This window comes from Bubalus kerabau, chromosome 4, assembly GCF_029407905.1.
Source record: "Bubalus kerabau isolate K-KA32 ecotype Philippines breed swamp buffalo chromosome 4, PCC_UOA_SB_1v2, whole genome shotgun sequence".
In the NCBI taxonomy this organism is placed as follows: domain Eukaryota; kingdom Metazoa; phylum Chordata; class Mammalia; order Artiodactyla; family Bovidae; genus Bubalus; species Bubalus kerabau.
The window spans coordinates 179,645,934-179,660,480 of NC_073627.1; the positions used below are offsets into that span (position 1 = coordinate 179,645,934).

General features: G+C 52.2%; 1 protein-coding gene across 11 annotated transcripts in view; it reads right to left on the minus strand.

Moving 5' to 3' along the window:
- The window catches only part of CDK5RAP2 (CDK5 regulatory subunit associated protein 2), a 181,408-nt gene that overhangs the window by 66,845 nt on the left and 100,016 nt on the right, over positions 1 to 14,547 (minus strand). For all 11 annotated transcript variants that reach the window (XM_055579484.1, XM_055579483.1, XM_055579478.1 and 8 more), the window contains 3 exons: positions 10,260 to 10,390; positions 8,066 to 8,175; positions 5,828 to 5,956 (listed from right to left, as the gene is read on the minus strand). In XM_055579484.1, coding sequence (XP_055435459.1) covers positions 5,828 to 5,956; positions 8,066 to 8,175; positions 10,260 to 10,390 — 370 coding nt within the window. The remainder of the gene's footprint in view (positions 1 to 5,827; positions 5,957 to 8,065; positions 8,176 to 10,259; positions 10,391 to 14,547) is intronic.

Genomic DNA, 14,547 nt, shown 5'->3' on the forward strand with positions numbered 1-14,547 from the left:
TCTTTTTTTAAAAGATGCAGAACGAACAACAACAACAAAAAAAAAACCAAAAACCGAAAAAAGAGGCAGAGACAAATGCCAAAGCCAAGAAATAAAAATTAGCCAAAGTCAGAGTTGCTAGTGTTGGCAAATCACACACAGCTGCCTGGAGTCAGGCAAAATTTAAGGACAAATTCCCCGAGAAATAAGGACAGCCATCTCCCTCTGCCCTTGCACAGCCTTCCTGACCGACTGGAAGCTGAGTGTGCTGTCCAATGTGCTGTTCCCATTTCTGCCGTTGCTGAATTTGCTTTCAGATTATAGAAAAGTAACCAGATTTTGGAAAATAGCTATTGATGGAATTGAAAGTATCAAACAGCAAGAAAGCAGTAAATGAAAGTTATGGTGGACCCAGGTTCTGCAAACCTACCCCTGTTTAGCACAGGGGCTGAACCTCTTTCTGGACAGTCATGCATCTGCGACGGACGGTCTCAGCCACACGGTCATTTCGCCGACAAAAAAGTCCTCATGGCTAATGAGCAGAGTATCAAGCCTGCCTGACAATAACTTTCTGCTTTTGAAAATGAAGGAGAGTTATTTAGGAAGATGGCCTAAATCCCCAATGCGCTAAAGTGGTGTAAATCCCACAGCTTCTGCAGTCTGTATCTACAGAAGGGACAGCAGTTGTCAACGGGGCCAGATCCCAGCTCTCTGGAAGAGCAAAAACTCCAGTCATGAGACACTCAGATCATCCAGAGAAAAAGTGAGAGGGGAGGTGGCCAATGCCATTTCAAAAACTGGACTAAAGCTCATCTCACCCATGGAGGAGTGCGCTTCGCACCATGGCATTAAAACCACGAGCTGAGCCTCCACCACCGGCTGTCGTGCTGTACATATGATGCATCCGAGGTTGTCTCCATGCTGCGATTTCAGGAATTCTTATATTGAGTCCCTCACCCCATAACTTCCCCAGCCCAACTCAAACTTTCCTGATCTTCCTTCTAAAGGAAACCCTTGTTTTGGAAGAAGAAAAACAAAGCAAAGTGACTTCTGAAAGTCTCTTATAGAAAACTTCCCAGGGTCAGAATCTTACATGTGTGGCTCAGATGGTTAAGAATCTGCCTGCAAGGCAGGGCACCTGTGTTTAATCCCTTGGTCAGGAAGATCCCCTGGAGAAGGGAATGGCAACCCACTCTAGTATTCTTGCCTGGAGAATCCCATGGACAGGAGCCTGGTGGGCTACAATCCATGGGGCTGCAGAGTCAGACATGACTGAACGTAACAACATGCTGGTTGTGATTTACATGAAAATTTATCAAAAAGATAAGGTGGAAGGATGATGGCTGATGGAAAAGATTAATAATAGAATCTAGGGGGTGAGTATATGGTTGTCCACTCTGAAGTTCTTTTCACTTTGCTATGTTTTGAGTTTTTTCACAATAAAACACTGCGGGGGAGCCTCTCTCGTCTTAAAAAGAAAAAAGCCAAGTAATGGCGTTTTCCTCTCGGGTCCCCGGACAGCTCTGGTCACGAGTGCTCCTGCTCTCTGCAGGCTTCCTGAAAGGACTCTGCACCCTCACCTTCTGCAACGTGGCTGTTGCTGCCAACACCCTCCAGAAACTCCTCAGGAAAGGTCCCCAAGACCTTCTATGGCAGGAGCGTGAACCCTCCTGGGAATAGGAAGGAGCAGAGAGGCGCTGCCCCCGCCCTGAGGGTCAGGAGAAGGGTCTTCCCGCAGGTCTAGCTGAGCAAAAAGTATTGTTAACTCTTATCATTCCAAAATGACATTGCAAAAGCTTGGAGCTATTCTTCATTTCCAGAACCACAACCACACCATTACTAAAAACCTGCTTTCGTTTCCTTTTACCTCTGCTGACTTGGTTAAAATTAAGTCAGATGTCAGTCTCCAGCACTGATCAAGAAATTAAATACCGTGACACAGAGAAATGTCGCCCATGCCATATGTGACTGATCGGTTTTCAAAGGCAAGGGCCCAGAGAGACCAGCGCGTCGCGGCAGGCAGGTGTTTCTGGCCCCACCACCCACAGGAGAGGAGCCCTACACACCCCCACGGGCCCCGCTCGCCCTTCATCTCTTCCCCGTTGCTGCTTCTCCATCCACTGCCACGCAGCCTCCGTTCCCCTCACTGCTCCACTGCTCAGGTCCCCAGCGACTTCCCCGCTGTCTTTTTTTCTCGTCTGCTCGAGTGTCTGACACAAATCAGCAGGCCCTCCCTAGACGTCTCTCCTGAACAAACGCGTGGCCTGGATCTGCCGCCACCTCTTGGGCTATTCCTTCTCGGGCCTCTGCAGATGCCCCTTGTCCTTCCACAGAGAAGCTCTTGACCTCAGAAGAGGAGGCGGGACTGTCCCAGGGCCCCCAGGCCCTCCCCCAGCTCTGCTTCCCCGCATCACGTTCGCCAGGGGGCAGGGACCGTGTCTGGCTCAGTTTTAACGCCAGTGCCCTGTGCTCAGGAAACCCTGCTAAAAGGACAATTTTTTTTTTCCCCAATTTTTTTTTTTTTTCCCAAAACAAAGAGCTGGAACCATTGCTTCTGACCTTACTGCTCAAGTGTGTTCTTTGGAGCAATGGAAGCTCGTGAGAAACGCAGACTCTCGGGCCCCGTGCCAGGCTCAATGGACCAGAATCCTCACGTTAACAAGGGCCCCAGGGAATTCACGCACACGGGAAACGGCACTGAACAGAGTCAGAAAAGGCTCGGAGTCCCAGCTCGGCACCCTTCACTAAAAAGCAACACTGAAATAGCTGTGTTACACAGTGACTGCCCTCTACATGCCAGGCACCGTGCCAAGGGCTTCACAACTCGGCTACAACTCGTAACAACTTACGAAGTCAAATTGTTAGACGCATTCTCCTTTCGATGAAATTCAATCTGCTTCTGACAAACCAAATTCTACTCTGTTGCTAATAACAGATGTTAACAAGCTTGTACTTCTGAGCACCACTTCTGTCCTCTGAAGTCACACTAGGTCTGTTTCTTATTCAAGATGACAGCCCTACACATGAGTCAATTAAATTATGCCCCCTAATCCATGTTTCCTCTCCATGCCAAAAAAATAAAAACCCTTAGTTTTCTAACCATCCCTAAAAAAATGACAACGTTGAGTAAATAACGACAGCGAGCAGCCCTTCCTGGGTGCTCGCACGCGTGATCTGGCCCCAGAGGTTACAGCTGCGTGCCACACACCCGAGGCTGCCATGCTCACCACCCTGACCGCGGGCCGTTCAAATCACTCCCGCACGCCCATCCTCAACCACGTCTCCCAGAATACATAAACTATAGTCCGCAAAAAAATACAGGGAAATCAGAGCAAGCCCACGAGAGACTTTTTTTTTTTTTTTAATATGCTTTAGAACACAAGGATGCCTGCTCTTGGCTTTCTGCTAGTTTGGCTGGTTCTTCTGTGACCTGCCCACATGCAGGGAAGAAGCACTGTGTGCCCAGCTCGGGGGGAATCCAGCCCAGGGCCTCTGTTCTAAAGACACACCTGGCAAACTGCATCAGGGCCTCCTGCTCTTTGTAGCCTTTGTCAAGTTAAAAGCCGTGTGTGTGCAGGGGTGTAATATGAAAATAAATTATATGCTTATTTTATATATATACACATATACGTATACATATCTGTATGTGTAGTTTTGACCTAGTAATTACTCATCCAGGAACACAGTCTAAGGGAAAAAAAAAGAAGTGTAAGCCCAGAAAATGATTTGTGTCCAAAGACATTCATCAGGTCATTTAAGATAGTGAAGCCCTAGAAACAACCTCCACGCCTGACAGTCGCGAGGCAGCGAGTTAAAGCCAGCGCGCCCCCAAGATGGAGTAAGACGTGCTAACGCGGCAGCCGCTGGAGGCACATGGGAAGCAGGGCCGCACGGGCACGTGTCCACACAGCGCACACAGGGAGGGGGGAGAGGCTCCGGGAAGTGCCAGGGTCAGGGGTCATTTCTGAATTTTCCAAATTTAGGCAATGCTGTGGGTTAATTAAATACTGGAGGAAAAAAAGACTGAGTATACTTAAAAATACACAATATATTTGCTGTCTTTTTTTTTTTCCTTTTCTGACTCGTAGGCTCCCAGAGAGCTGGAGCGGTGCCCGTCGCTGCTTCACAAGCCCGCTGCCCCGACAAGGCTGTGGCCCACGTAGCCATTTCCCGTTTGTCTCTGCCGTGTTGCTCATCAAAGGAGAGAGACACACGCCCTCCCAGGGGACAGCAGCCTCCCCTCGGCCCTCACAACCTCTCCTTCCTCTCCCAGCTCAGGATGCCTGTGAGAACGCCGCCCTTGCCGCGCGGATCTTCCCATCGCATTCCGGGGGAAGACGGGGGCTGGGGCAGCAAAGGACACGGCTATTCATAGGGATCATAAAATTGCCATGCAACCTGACCAACAATTCAGGTCTGAACTGGTTGCTATTAAGACCTCAGAGTGGGAAGAGGAAAAAACTCTCTGTCCTCCAGAGGACATGAGAGGATGTTTAACAGATTTCTTTCAAAGAGCAAATGAACAAACACACTCTCGCCATTTGCGACTCAGATGAAGCAGATAAAGAATGGGTGGCTTATTAAAAACGCCGCCTTGGAGAAAACAAACCAAGAGACTTGTTTCTCCCTAAATGGACCACAAATATTCTTGCTTCTCAAAATTATCTGGAGCCCTGAAGACTAAGATCAATAATATTCTGTCTCTCCAAGGGAGCAGATGGCCAGAGCACAGCATAAACACCTGTGAGAGCCTCCCACTTTGAAGGTAGGAGACCACTTCAGGCCAACAGATCTTTCCCTAGAAATGGTGTAGCAACGGGCTCTCCCTTTACGTGGCACACCAGGCTGGGTTCAAGACAAGGCCAACCAGGGACAGTGTGGGGGACCCAAGTGCAAGGGGCCCGGGTGCATTTCATGGAAGCACAGGTCCAGAGTTCTGAAACTAACTAGCCCAACACCGGCCTGGAGCGAGGCACCCCCATGGGAGCGTCAGGCCCAGGCAAGGACTCAGGAAACAAGCTCCTCCTGAGCCACAGCAGGACCCGCCTCCCCCCACCGTGTGTGGTCAGGCCACCAACTGAGGAAAGCCCATGTGACGCATCAGGAGAGAGCCAGAGTCAACGTGCCAAGAGGGCTCCCCTGCTGCCCCCAGGGTGGGCTGCCAGAGTGGCCCGCACGCCCAGGAGCCACACGCTCTGCAGCACAGACGCCAGGACTTAACCTTTCCTGGCCCTTTCAGACTCTCAAATGCCACCAGGTGAGAACTTCAGAGGCAGGAAGCTGGACACGTGGGGTCTGGGGACACTGACCGTCTATTCCTTATCGGGTCCTCCGTGGGGGCAGGGTGCAGGGGGTCCCGGGTAAGTGCGGGAAGAAAGAACATGCATCCGGCCAAAGCCAGGGGAAGATGCGTGGCAGTGAGAAGGCGCGTTTAGGGGGTTAACTCAGGAAGGAGATGGAAAGAGTGTTTACTCGTTTGTTTTTCCAAGGTAATGGGTTCATTAAGGTTCCATCTATACTACCGGAGTGACTGGTGACGGGACAACTCTCCGACCCCTGGGACCTTACCAGTCCTCCAGATGTGCCCAGATGCCCGTGACCTGCAGCCCAGATCCCAGGGCCAGGCATGGAGTGCGGGCATCACAAAACATCAAGTGCATCCTCCCAGAAACAACCCAAACTTGCGGAAGCCTACAGGCAGACCTGTTGACCTAAGAAGGCCTCCAAAGCCCGTCCACAGCAAAGGGAATTTCCACAGAGACCCCCCAGAACAGATGCAGCCTTGACACGTGTGCGGGGCTGTTACTCTTTGTGATGAGCTCGTGATGATAAGAGCATTCCTTCTTACCTCTGTTTGATCTACTGACTCAGGCTTGTTGTCTCCTGGGAAACCCACGCAGGAGAGATCAAAAATGGTTTTCTTCAGGTGCTGGTTGTCCGCGTACAGCTCCTTCACCAGCTGGATAAGGTCGCTGACCTGGGAGATAGAGCAGGAGGGGCCCGGCTACCCACAGGCACACTTCTGCCTCTTGGGGCCACGGTTACTGAGCAAACCTCCCAGCATCACAGTCACGGAGAGCCAGGCGGCCTGACTCCAGGCTTCAGGCTCACCCCAGGTACAGTGAGAAAAACACCAGCATCTCTCTGTTGTAGCCCCAGAGATCCTGGGCAAGCCGCCTGGTCTAAGCCTCCGTTTCCGCTTCTGTAGAATGGGCTACCACGAGAACGGAAGGTGATCATGGCCACAGTGCACTAACGCCCCGCGCGCAGTCTAAGTACCCCATCCATGGCAGGGTACAGGACCTCTGTCTTGCACTTGAGAGCCTCCAGTGGAAAATCCCCAAGACTGACACTTCTGAGGCTGTGTCGGAGGCTTATTCTGTGGCCTCCACCTTCCTCTCTCTATGCCTATCTACCACTGTCCAGAATAACAGCAGTCTTCAGTTCCAAAGCAATGCATGGTAACTGAAACACTCCCTCGAGCTTTAGTCAATCATTCCTTACAAAAATCCCACGGAGGTGCACAGGCCGGTGTGACTGTCCCCATTTGACAAGGAAAAACCCGAGGTATAAAGCAGCTCACTCCTGAGGTCCCAGAGCTGGGGTTCCTGGAGAATTCAGTGACGTACAACACTGGCCAAAATGCCAGGTCAAGTGGGCAAGGGCAGCTGCCCGCACAAAGCCAAGTCAGGCCTGGACTCCCGGTCCAAGGCCCCTCCTTAAGGCACAGGTCTCGCAAGGACAGGTACATAAGCAGCTGATCAGACACCACCTTTATTTCCTGCAAACTTCAAATTCCAGTGGCCAGTGACTTTCCAAACCCTTCTTCAAGGGGTAATCATTCGCCCCTGAAATAAGCGGGAAATCCCACCTCAGCACACAGAGCAGGTGTCCCCTGCACCCAAACGTAACACCAATCAGACCCAACCCTAAAGGAGGTTACAGAGGGAAGAACAAGACAGTCTGATCCCACAAACAGCCACGGCGTGCCAGCCAAGGAGACTAGCTCCCGCCCGTGACGCAGCCACATAGGGACCAGCCGTGGCTACCACCACCTCCAGCTTCCTCACCCTCAGAACACGAACAGATGCCTCAGTGCTTCCTGCTGCATTCCTCTGAACATAACTAAACTTCTACACTCCTGCTTTTTATCTTTTCTGTACCTTTTTTCCTCTCCCTCTCTGCCGAGAAAGTTTTCTAGTTAGATAAGCTCCTACTCATTGTCCAAAACCCACCTCAGGCCTCATTTCTGTTGAGACACTTCCTCTGATCCGGGAAGGGCCTCCCCCACCGCCCACCCCCACCAGACAGACAACCTCTCTTTCTCCGCTGCGCCTGCACCTCGCATCTCTGCCTGGCACAGCCCTCCGTGCGCTCTGCAGTGACACGGCTCGGGCACACGTCCGTCTGCTCTACCAGGATGCGACTTATTCCAAGACAGAATCTGAACCTGTCACACACAGATGATCATTTTACAATAAACCACAGTGTCCTCTGAGTTCACACTTCCTCTTCTTATCAATGGCTCTTAGAGCCTTGAAATACTCAACCGCCCTAACCACATCAATGATAACAGATGGAAAGACCTTTCCAAGTTTTAGAAAAGATTTATTGACCAAACCTGAACCTTTATTCTTTCAAAAACCATCTATTAACTCCCACTATATGTGCCAGGCAGGCACTGGGAAATCAGAAATAAATAAGATACACTTACTTTAAGGCGAGTGGCCTACTGGGGATATAGAAGAATAATCAGATAATTATAGATCAGTATAGCAAGGGCATCAATGAAATCAGGTACAAGAAGAGAGGAAGATGACCAGAAGGAAAGAGGGCTAATTCCAGGGGGGATAGGGTGCTTCCTGGAGGAGTTGGGGCCTGGGTGGGGGTCCTCAAGCCTGAGAAAGAGTGCATCAGACACGGGGGGGGGTGGGGGCGGGGTCTCCAGGGAATGTACGTGGAGAGACGGGCAGGGAGAGAGGCAGCAGAGGCAGGGAGAAGGGCTTTCGGAACCTCACACCTCTGATCAGGAACCCAAGAGACAACAAATAACTAACAAAGCACTGAAAGATAATAAAGTCAATACCTTTTTCTTAAGCTCTTCTTGAGAAAAATGTTCCACGTGAAGCCGATTGTTTTCTTCAAGGCAAATACTCAGGTAAGATGTTTGATCACTATAAAATGAAAATGTTTCTTCTGCACCAAGAAAAAAAAAAAAGAAAGAAAGGAGGAGAGCAACAGAACGTCAGAAGATCCTGCCAGACCCAGCCCAGTGCGGTCCACCTAAGGCACCCTGAGCTGCGGGAGGGGTGGGGGGGCGTGAGCACTCCTAGGGGGTTCAGGGCCCCTCCTCTGGGGCAGGAGCCATTTTCCTGGGTCTCTACAGGCTGATACTCAATGCACGGGTTCATCATGGGCCGCAGGCTTTCCCTGCGGCCAATTCTGAATTATAATTTGCGTATCGAGTGTTGTCTGCAGACCATTCTGAGCGGCACAAGTAAGTGGTGATTTTTCAGTTTAAATAAGGGAGTGATTCTGTTTAGAAAAATCAGATGTGACCCTCAGGGGTAGAACTCAAGGGAAATAAAAAGTGCCTGATGTGTTTTTTTTTCCGGCTCCAGAGTCCACCATGGCAGCAAGTCCACACTGAGAGGAGAAACTGCCTGTGAGATCTATGATGGGGAGTCTTGGGTCACCCATGGAAGGGTCTGCTTTCTCTGCAGCAAAGCTCACACTCTCACAGGGAACGCGAGGGCAGAGAGGGGCAAGGCTATGCAGGGAGCACGAGGGCAGAGCGGGGCCAGGCTAGGAGCGTGAGGGCAGAGAGGGGCCGGGCTAGGAGCGCGGGGGCAGAGTGGGGCCAGGCTAGGAGCGCGAGGGCAGAGAGGGGCCAGGCTAGGAGCGCGGGGGCAGAGCGGGGCCAGGCTAGGAGCTCGGGGGCAGAGCGGGGCCAGGCTAGGAGCGCGGGGGCAGAGAGGGGCCAGGCTAGGAGCGCGGGGGCAGAGCGGGCCAGGCTAGGAGCGTGGGGGCAGAGCGGGGCCAGGCTAGAAGCGCGGGGGCAGAGAGGGGACCAGGCTAGGAGCACGGGGGCAGAGCGGGGCCAGGCTAGGAGCTCGGGGGCAGAGCGGGGCCAGGCTAGGAGCTCGGGGGCAGAGCGGGGCCAGGCTATGCACTGAGTGAAGCAGGACCTCGTTTAGCACACATGGGGAAGAGCTTATACGCTTAGCATGCTGTAAAGAGCTGGACTTCAGAGGAAGGTGTCCTGGCTCAAATCTGGGTGTCTTCATCTGTGATGTGATGTCAGTGCCTACTCTACCCGATGGGTCGATGGCCAGGATCGGGGTGAGATGTTAAGGGCCTCCCACTGTGCCTTGTACACAGCAGGTACTCAAGACCTGTCAAACCCATCACTGCGATGACTGACTTTAAGCACACATGCCAGCACAAGGCTAGAGACACGGAAAGGATGAAGATACCAATCCGGAGTCTACAGGACTCAGGTTCTAGCCAATGCATGCAGGCCTAGTCGCTTCAGTTGTGTCTGACTCTTTGCAACCCTATGGACTGTAGCCCGCCAGGCCCCTTTGTCCATGGGATTCTCCAAGAAAGAATACTGGAGTTGGTTGTCATTCCCTTCTCCAGGAGATCTTCCCAACCCAGGGATCAAACCCGGGTCTTCTGCACTGCAGGTGAACTCTTTATCGTCTGAGCCACCAGGGAAGCCTGGCTCTAGCCAGCGAGGGGTCCAAATGCTGCTGTCCTGAGCACAGCAGGGAAGGTACCATGGGACCTCCCAGGGCAATTCGAAAAGCAGGCATCATGGGACCCTCCCTAATCACAGCCCCTTATGGTCACGACAGTTGGAAAAGCAGTATTCCAGCAGGAAACAACAGTTTCACCCCCACGCGTCTACGCAGTGGGTGCCTGGGGAGGCCGGACCCAGATGTTTGGGGCAATGAGTACTGTTGATCCGAGAAAGGGGATGACGAGGCCCCGAGGTTATCTGGAGCTAGAAGTCAAATGATGTAGAACAGAGCGGCGGCAGCAAGCAAGCGGCCCTGCAGCTAGCCCTCAGGGAGCCAACGCAACGTGCTGGGCCCCAGACGCCACCGGCCGCAGCCACCCGAGTCCAGACCAGAAGAGCAGCAGGAACACTGTCCCTGCCAAAAGGCTCCCCAGACGAAAGCCCCAGGGTGCTCCGTCTCCTACTGAAGCCTGAGGACTCCTGCCAAGCTCCGCCATGGCCCTCCACGTGCAAACGCGTGCAAGGGAGCGAGTACCTTCCCGCCGCCGGATCTCGCTGATCTGCTCCTCCAGGGCCTTCCGCAGGTGCTGGTACGAGAGCACGTCCCACTCCAGCCGCTTCCGCAGGGCAAAGACACTGCTCAACTCAGCCTGCAGGGCGCTGACACTTTGGTAAAACAAGATACCGGAATTTATAAAAGATCTACTTGTGCTGTAAAAAAACCCAGCCAGCCTTCCTTTGATTTTTATGTTATTTGTGAGATGTTTGTCTTTTTTTCTTTTTCTGGCTATAAAAGTAAATACAGGTTCATAGAACATTTAAAATATAAAAGTGAAAAAAATGTTTTTAAATATAAGTATGAAAAAAGCAAAAATTACTATAACCCCAATATCAAAAAACATATGGCAGACTGTATTTCCTCTAATCTTTCTCCCTGAGTATTGTTATAAGGTTGAAATAATACTGGACATAAAAAACTACATTGTGCATTGCTCGTTTAAATATCTCCCTCCATTTTCAGAAATAATTTACAAGCATCACTTTTAATGATTATGTAACATTAAACTGGGTAAACGACCCAACGTTTACTTTAAATCTTCCCCTATCAGTGAACATTTGGGTCCTTTCCCAAGTTTCTGCTCCAGATGTTGCTAGGTAGAAATCATTTAATTCCTTGGAATGTTTCTCTGGAATACTGTCTTGCACAGGCTTGGGTATGGAAGGAAGGCTCTAGAAGGTCTGCTGTGTCACCCCAAAAAGAGGTGGCTCTGGAGGTTAAGGGTGAGGGGCAAGAGAGACAAGAAAAAGAAAAGGAGAAGAGTGAGAGCTGATAACAGGAGGGACTGAAGGATAGATCTAAGGTTCAACAAAAGACTAAAGCGGTGGGTTAGCCACGCACAGATGAAGAGCCAAATGGACTTTTGTTTGAGGGGTGGGACAATGTAACAATACGGTGCTGACCTGCGCAGAGGGCTTGCATGAACTCAGGGGAGGCCCTGAGAAAGCCCACCTCCCAGAATCCACACTGACTGGGGGGAGGGCCGGCCCACCGAGTTCCCTCTGGTGATGGGAACGCCTTGTATCCGCACTGATGAGCACAGTACACCCACCGGTGGGTCGCGCCTGCTGAGCATCTGAAAGGGGCTACACCCCGAGGCACCGAATGCCCAGTGTGTTAACTGAAACGTGTGCAGTCACACGGCCAGCGGCTGTGGGTGAGCACGCGGCAGGAGTCTGAACCAACCCCACAGGCTCCTGCAGGGACACGGACTCCAGCAGACACCTGCGTAACATACACACTATTCCCCTCAAAGCCCCTGCGCCGAGAGGCTTGCTTCTCACCCAGGTTAGCTTCTGAAGACAGATTCCCCGCAGCACGACGACTGGGTCAAAGCAAACGAATACGCTTTGCAACTCCCAAAACGCCTTAGCGAGTCGGAAAGCTTGTCTTAAATACCAAGAAATGTGTCACTCTGTCTCGCACGTGACCTTTATTCCCCCGAGAAGGCCCATCAACACTTAGAAAATGTAGGAAAGAGTTTATCAACGTGTGGGTTTTTTTTTAGGGAGAGGGCCCATCAGCTTTCATCGGGTTGTTCTAGAGGGGTCCACAGCCCCAAAAGCTAAGGAGACGTTGCTCTAAGATACGAGTGCCACAGACTCAAGTCCCTCTTCTCCTCCAGCGACTCCCTCCAGCTCCGTCCATCGAACTGCACAAAGAAATCAACGTCTATTGGAAGGAAAATAAACCATTATGTCTAATCTTCTATGCGCGCTGCTTTGAAGATGGTTCATTGTGAGGCAGCCTCCTTGCCAGGGAAGGGGCCCTCCCAGCAACTTGTACCTAGTTCCATTTCAAGACAATCATAATGATCGATTTGCAAGGCTGATGGAAAACCTCACAGAGGTGTTACAGCACAGCACTCGCTCGATGCGGTCGTGCTGCAGACACATTTAACCAGGGGGAAAAAGAGAAAGAATGCTCCAGCGAAGCTTCTGCGATGAGAGCTGGGGAGAGCTGACTGTTTCACTCCTTCTCCACTTTCTGACAGGTTGAAAAGTACACAGCTGCTGCTCCTGCGTCGGTCATCCCTGTTTCCCGAACCCCAGGATCCCTGCACGGCCTGAGGAGTCGGGGGAACAAAAGGAGCTTCTTCACTCAGAGAGAAAGGACAGCCCTGCGCCTTCCTCCTTCCGGGGAGGAGTCGGGCAGGAGCTAGAGGACGCCTGCCCCCAGGGCACCAGCACTCATCGGCTCCAGGACCTTGGCGGTCAGCTCACCCGCCTGCCCTGCTGCCCTCCTCCGTAAAGCGGGCATGGTGCCTTTCCTTCAGGTGTTTCGAGGAGTCAGTGAGATGTTATAAGGGGAAGAGTTCAGCACAGTGCCTGACAAACACGAGGCGCTCGATAAACATCACCTCCTTTCTTCCACGTAAGTTAACGACTCCCAAACAAGCCCAACCTTCTGCCTCGTGAGTCACAGCCATGATCTTCATCTGGAGAGGATTTAAACCCCCAGGGCACATGTGGCCGCATCTGGAGACAGCGCTGGTTGTCACAATCGGGGCAGGGGAGGGTGTCATTGCCACGTGGTGGCAAAAGCCAGAGACATCATTAAACGTTCTACGATGTACAGGACAGCCTCTCAAGGCAAAAAGTTGTTGTTGTTCTTTAGTCACTAAGTTGTATCCGATCCTTTTGTGACCCCGTGAACTATAGCCCACCAGGCTCCTCTGTCCATGGGTTTTCCCAGGCAAGAATACTGGAGTAGGCTGCCATTTCCTTCTCCATGGGACTCTCCATCCCAGGGATCGAACCCACGTCTCCTGCATTGCAGGTGGATTCTTTTACCGCTGAGTCACCTGGGAAGCCCTTGACAAATATTTATCTAGCCCCAAATCCCAACAGTGCTGAGAATAGAAAGTCTGAGTCACAGGCAAATACAAACTGTGCCCTGTCCTCTTGACAGCTGTGCGGTAAGGGCCTAGGCCTCAGAGCCGGGGACCTGGGCTCTGAGAGTTCTAAGCGCCCCAGAGCCGGGGACCTGGGCTCTGAGAGTCCTAAGCACACCAGAGCCGGGGACCTGGGCTCTGAGAGTCCTAAGCGCCCCAGAGCCGGGGGCCTGCGCTCTGAGAGTCCTAAGCGCCCCAGAGCCGGGGGCCTGGGCTCTGAGAGTCCTAAGCGCCCCAGAGCCGGGGACCTGGGCTCTGAGAGTCCTAAGCGCCCCAGAGTTGGGGACCTGGGCTCTGAGAGTCCTAAGCGCCCCAGAGCCAGGGACCTGGGCTCTGAAAGTCCTAAGCGCAGGAGCTTAGGAATACCCTAACATCCCCGAGAGCAGATGTCCATTTCTGTGACATGGGGCTGAAGTGTCGCTGTGAGGAATGAATCATAAAGCTGTCCGTGGCCAGCTGCTCTCTCCCCACCTGCTCTTACCAACTTTAGTTACAAGTACGTCACCCACCTTTCGCTGCCAGTTTGCAGGGGGTGAGCAGCCCTGGAGGGTGGCTGAGCCCCCCGAGCCCACAGCTCTGCCCTCTGGCTACAGCAAGGTCTGAGAGCTCAAAGCCCCCTGCAAGCTGAGTGTGCGGACAATGGGACACTGGGGCACACGAGACTGCTCACGTCGCTGTTAGTCTCAACAAGTGTTTCATTTATTGAGCGTTTTCTTTGTGCCAGGAATCAGGACTTCACATATTAGCATCATGTTTTAAACAACCCTCTAAGGTAGGTAGGGCGGTAGGTAAACAGGTAGGTCTGTAGGCAGGGCAAGCTCAATGCACAAATACTGACATGTATCTTGAGGCTCAGGGTGAAAAGTGCCTTATCCAGGAGCTGAGAGCTGCTGAATGCATTTTGACTCTGAACATGGACAGCAGAACTTTTAAGCATCAGACGCGGTCCTGGCCCGCCCTTGTGCCATGCATGCTTTTATTCATTAAGGAAGAGCCTGCGGGACTCAGAGCCACCACCCGTGAGGCTGAGGAGGGTGACAGCGGTCGCTTCTGCCCACAGAACCTCTGGGCACCGCGTCAGGGTGGGTGCCGCATCAGGGTGGGCGCCACGATCAAGCCCGCTGCGCCCACTCCCCATCTGAGGTCCCCAGACTACTCAACCCCGCCCCAGGTGAAAGTGACGAGCCCCAGACGCTTCTTAAGGAAGCTCCCTTTCAGAGTGAGGCCAACTCCAGGACTTCATCAGCATGCTTTCACTTTCCTTAAAACTCACTTCAGACTAAAAATCCTGAACATCATCTCAACGTAGAAGAGTTGGGGGCGGGAGAAGGGGGGACTTTAAAGAGGGAATTCATCCACTGAGTATCTCCC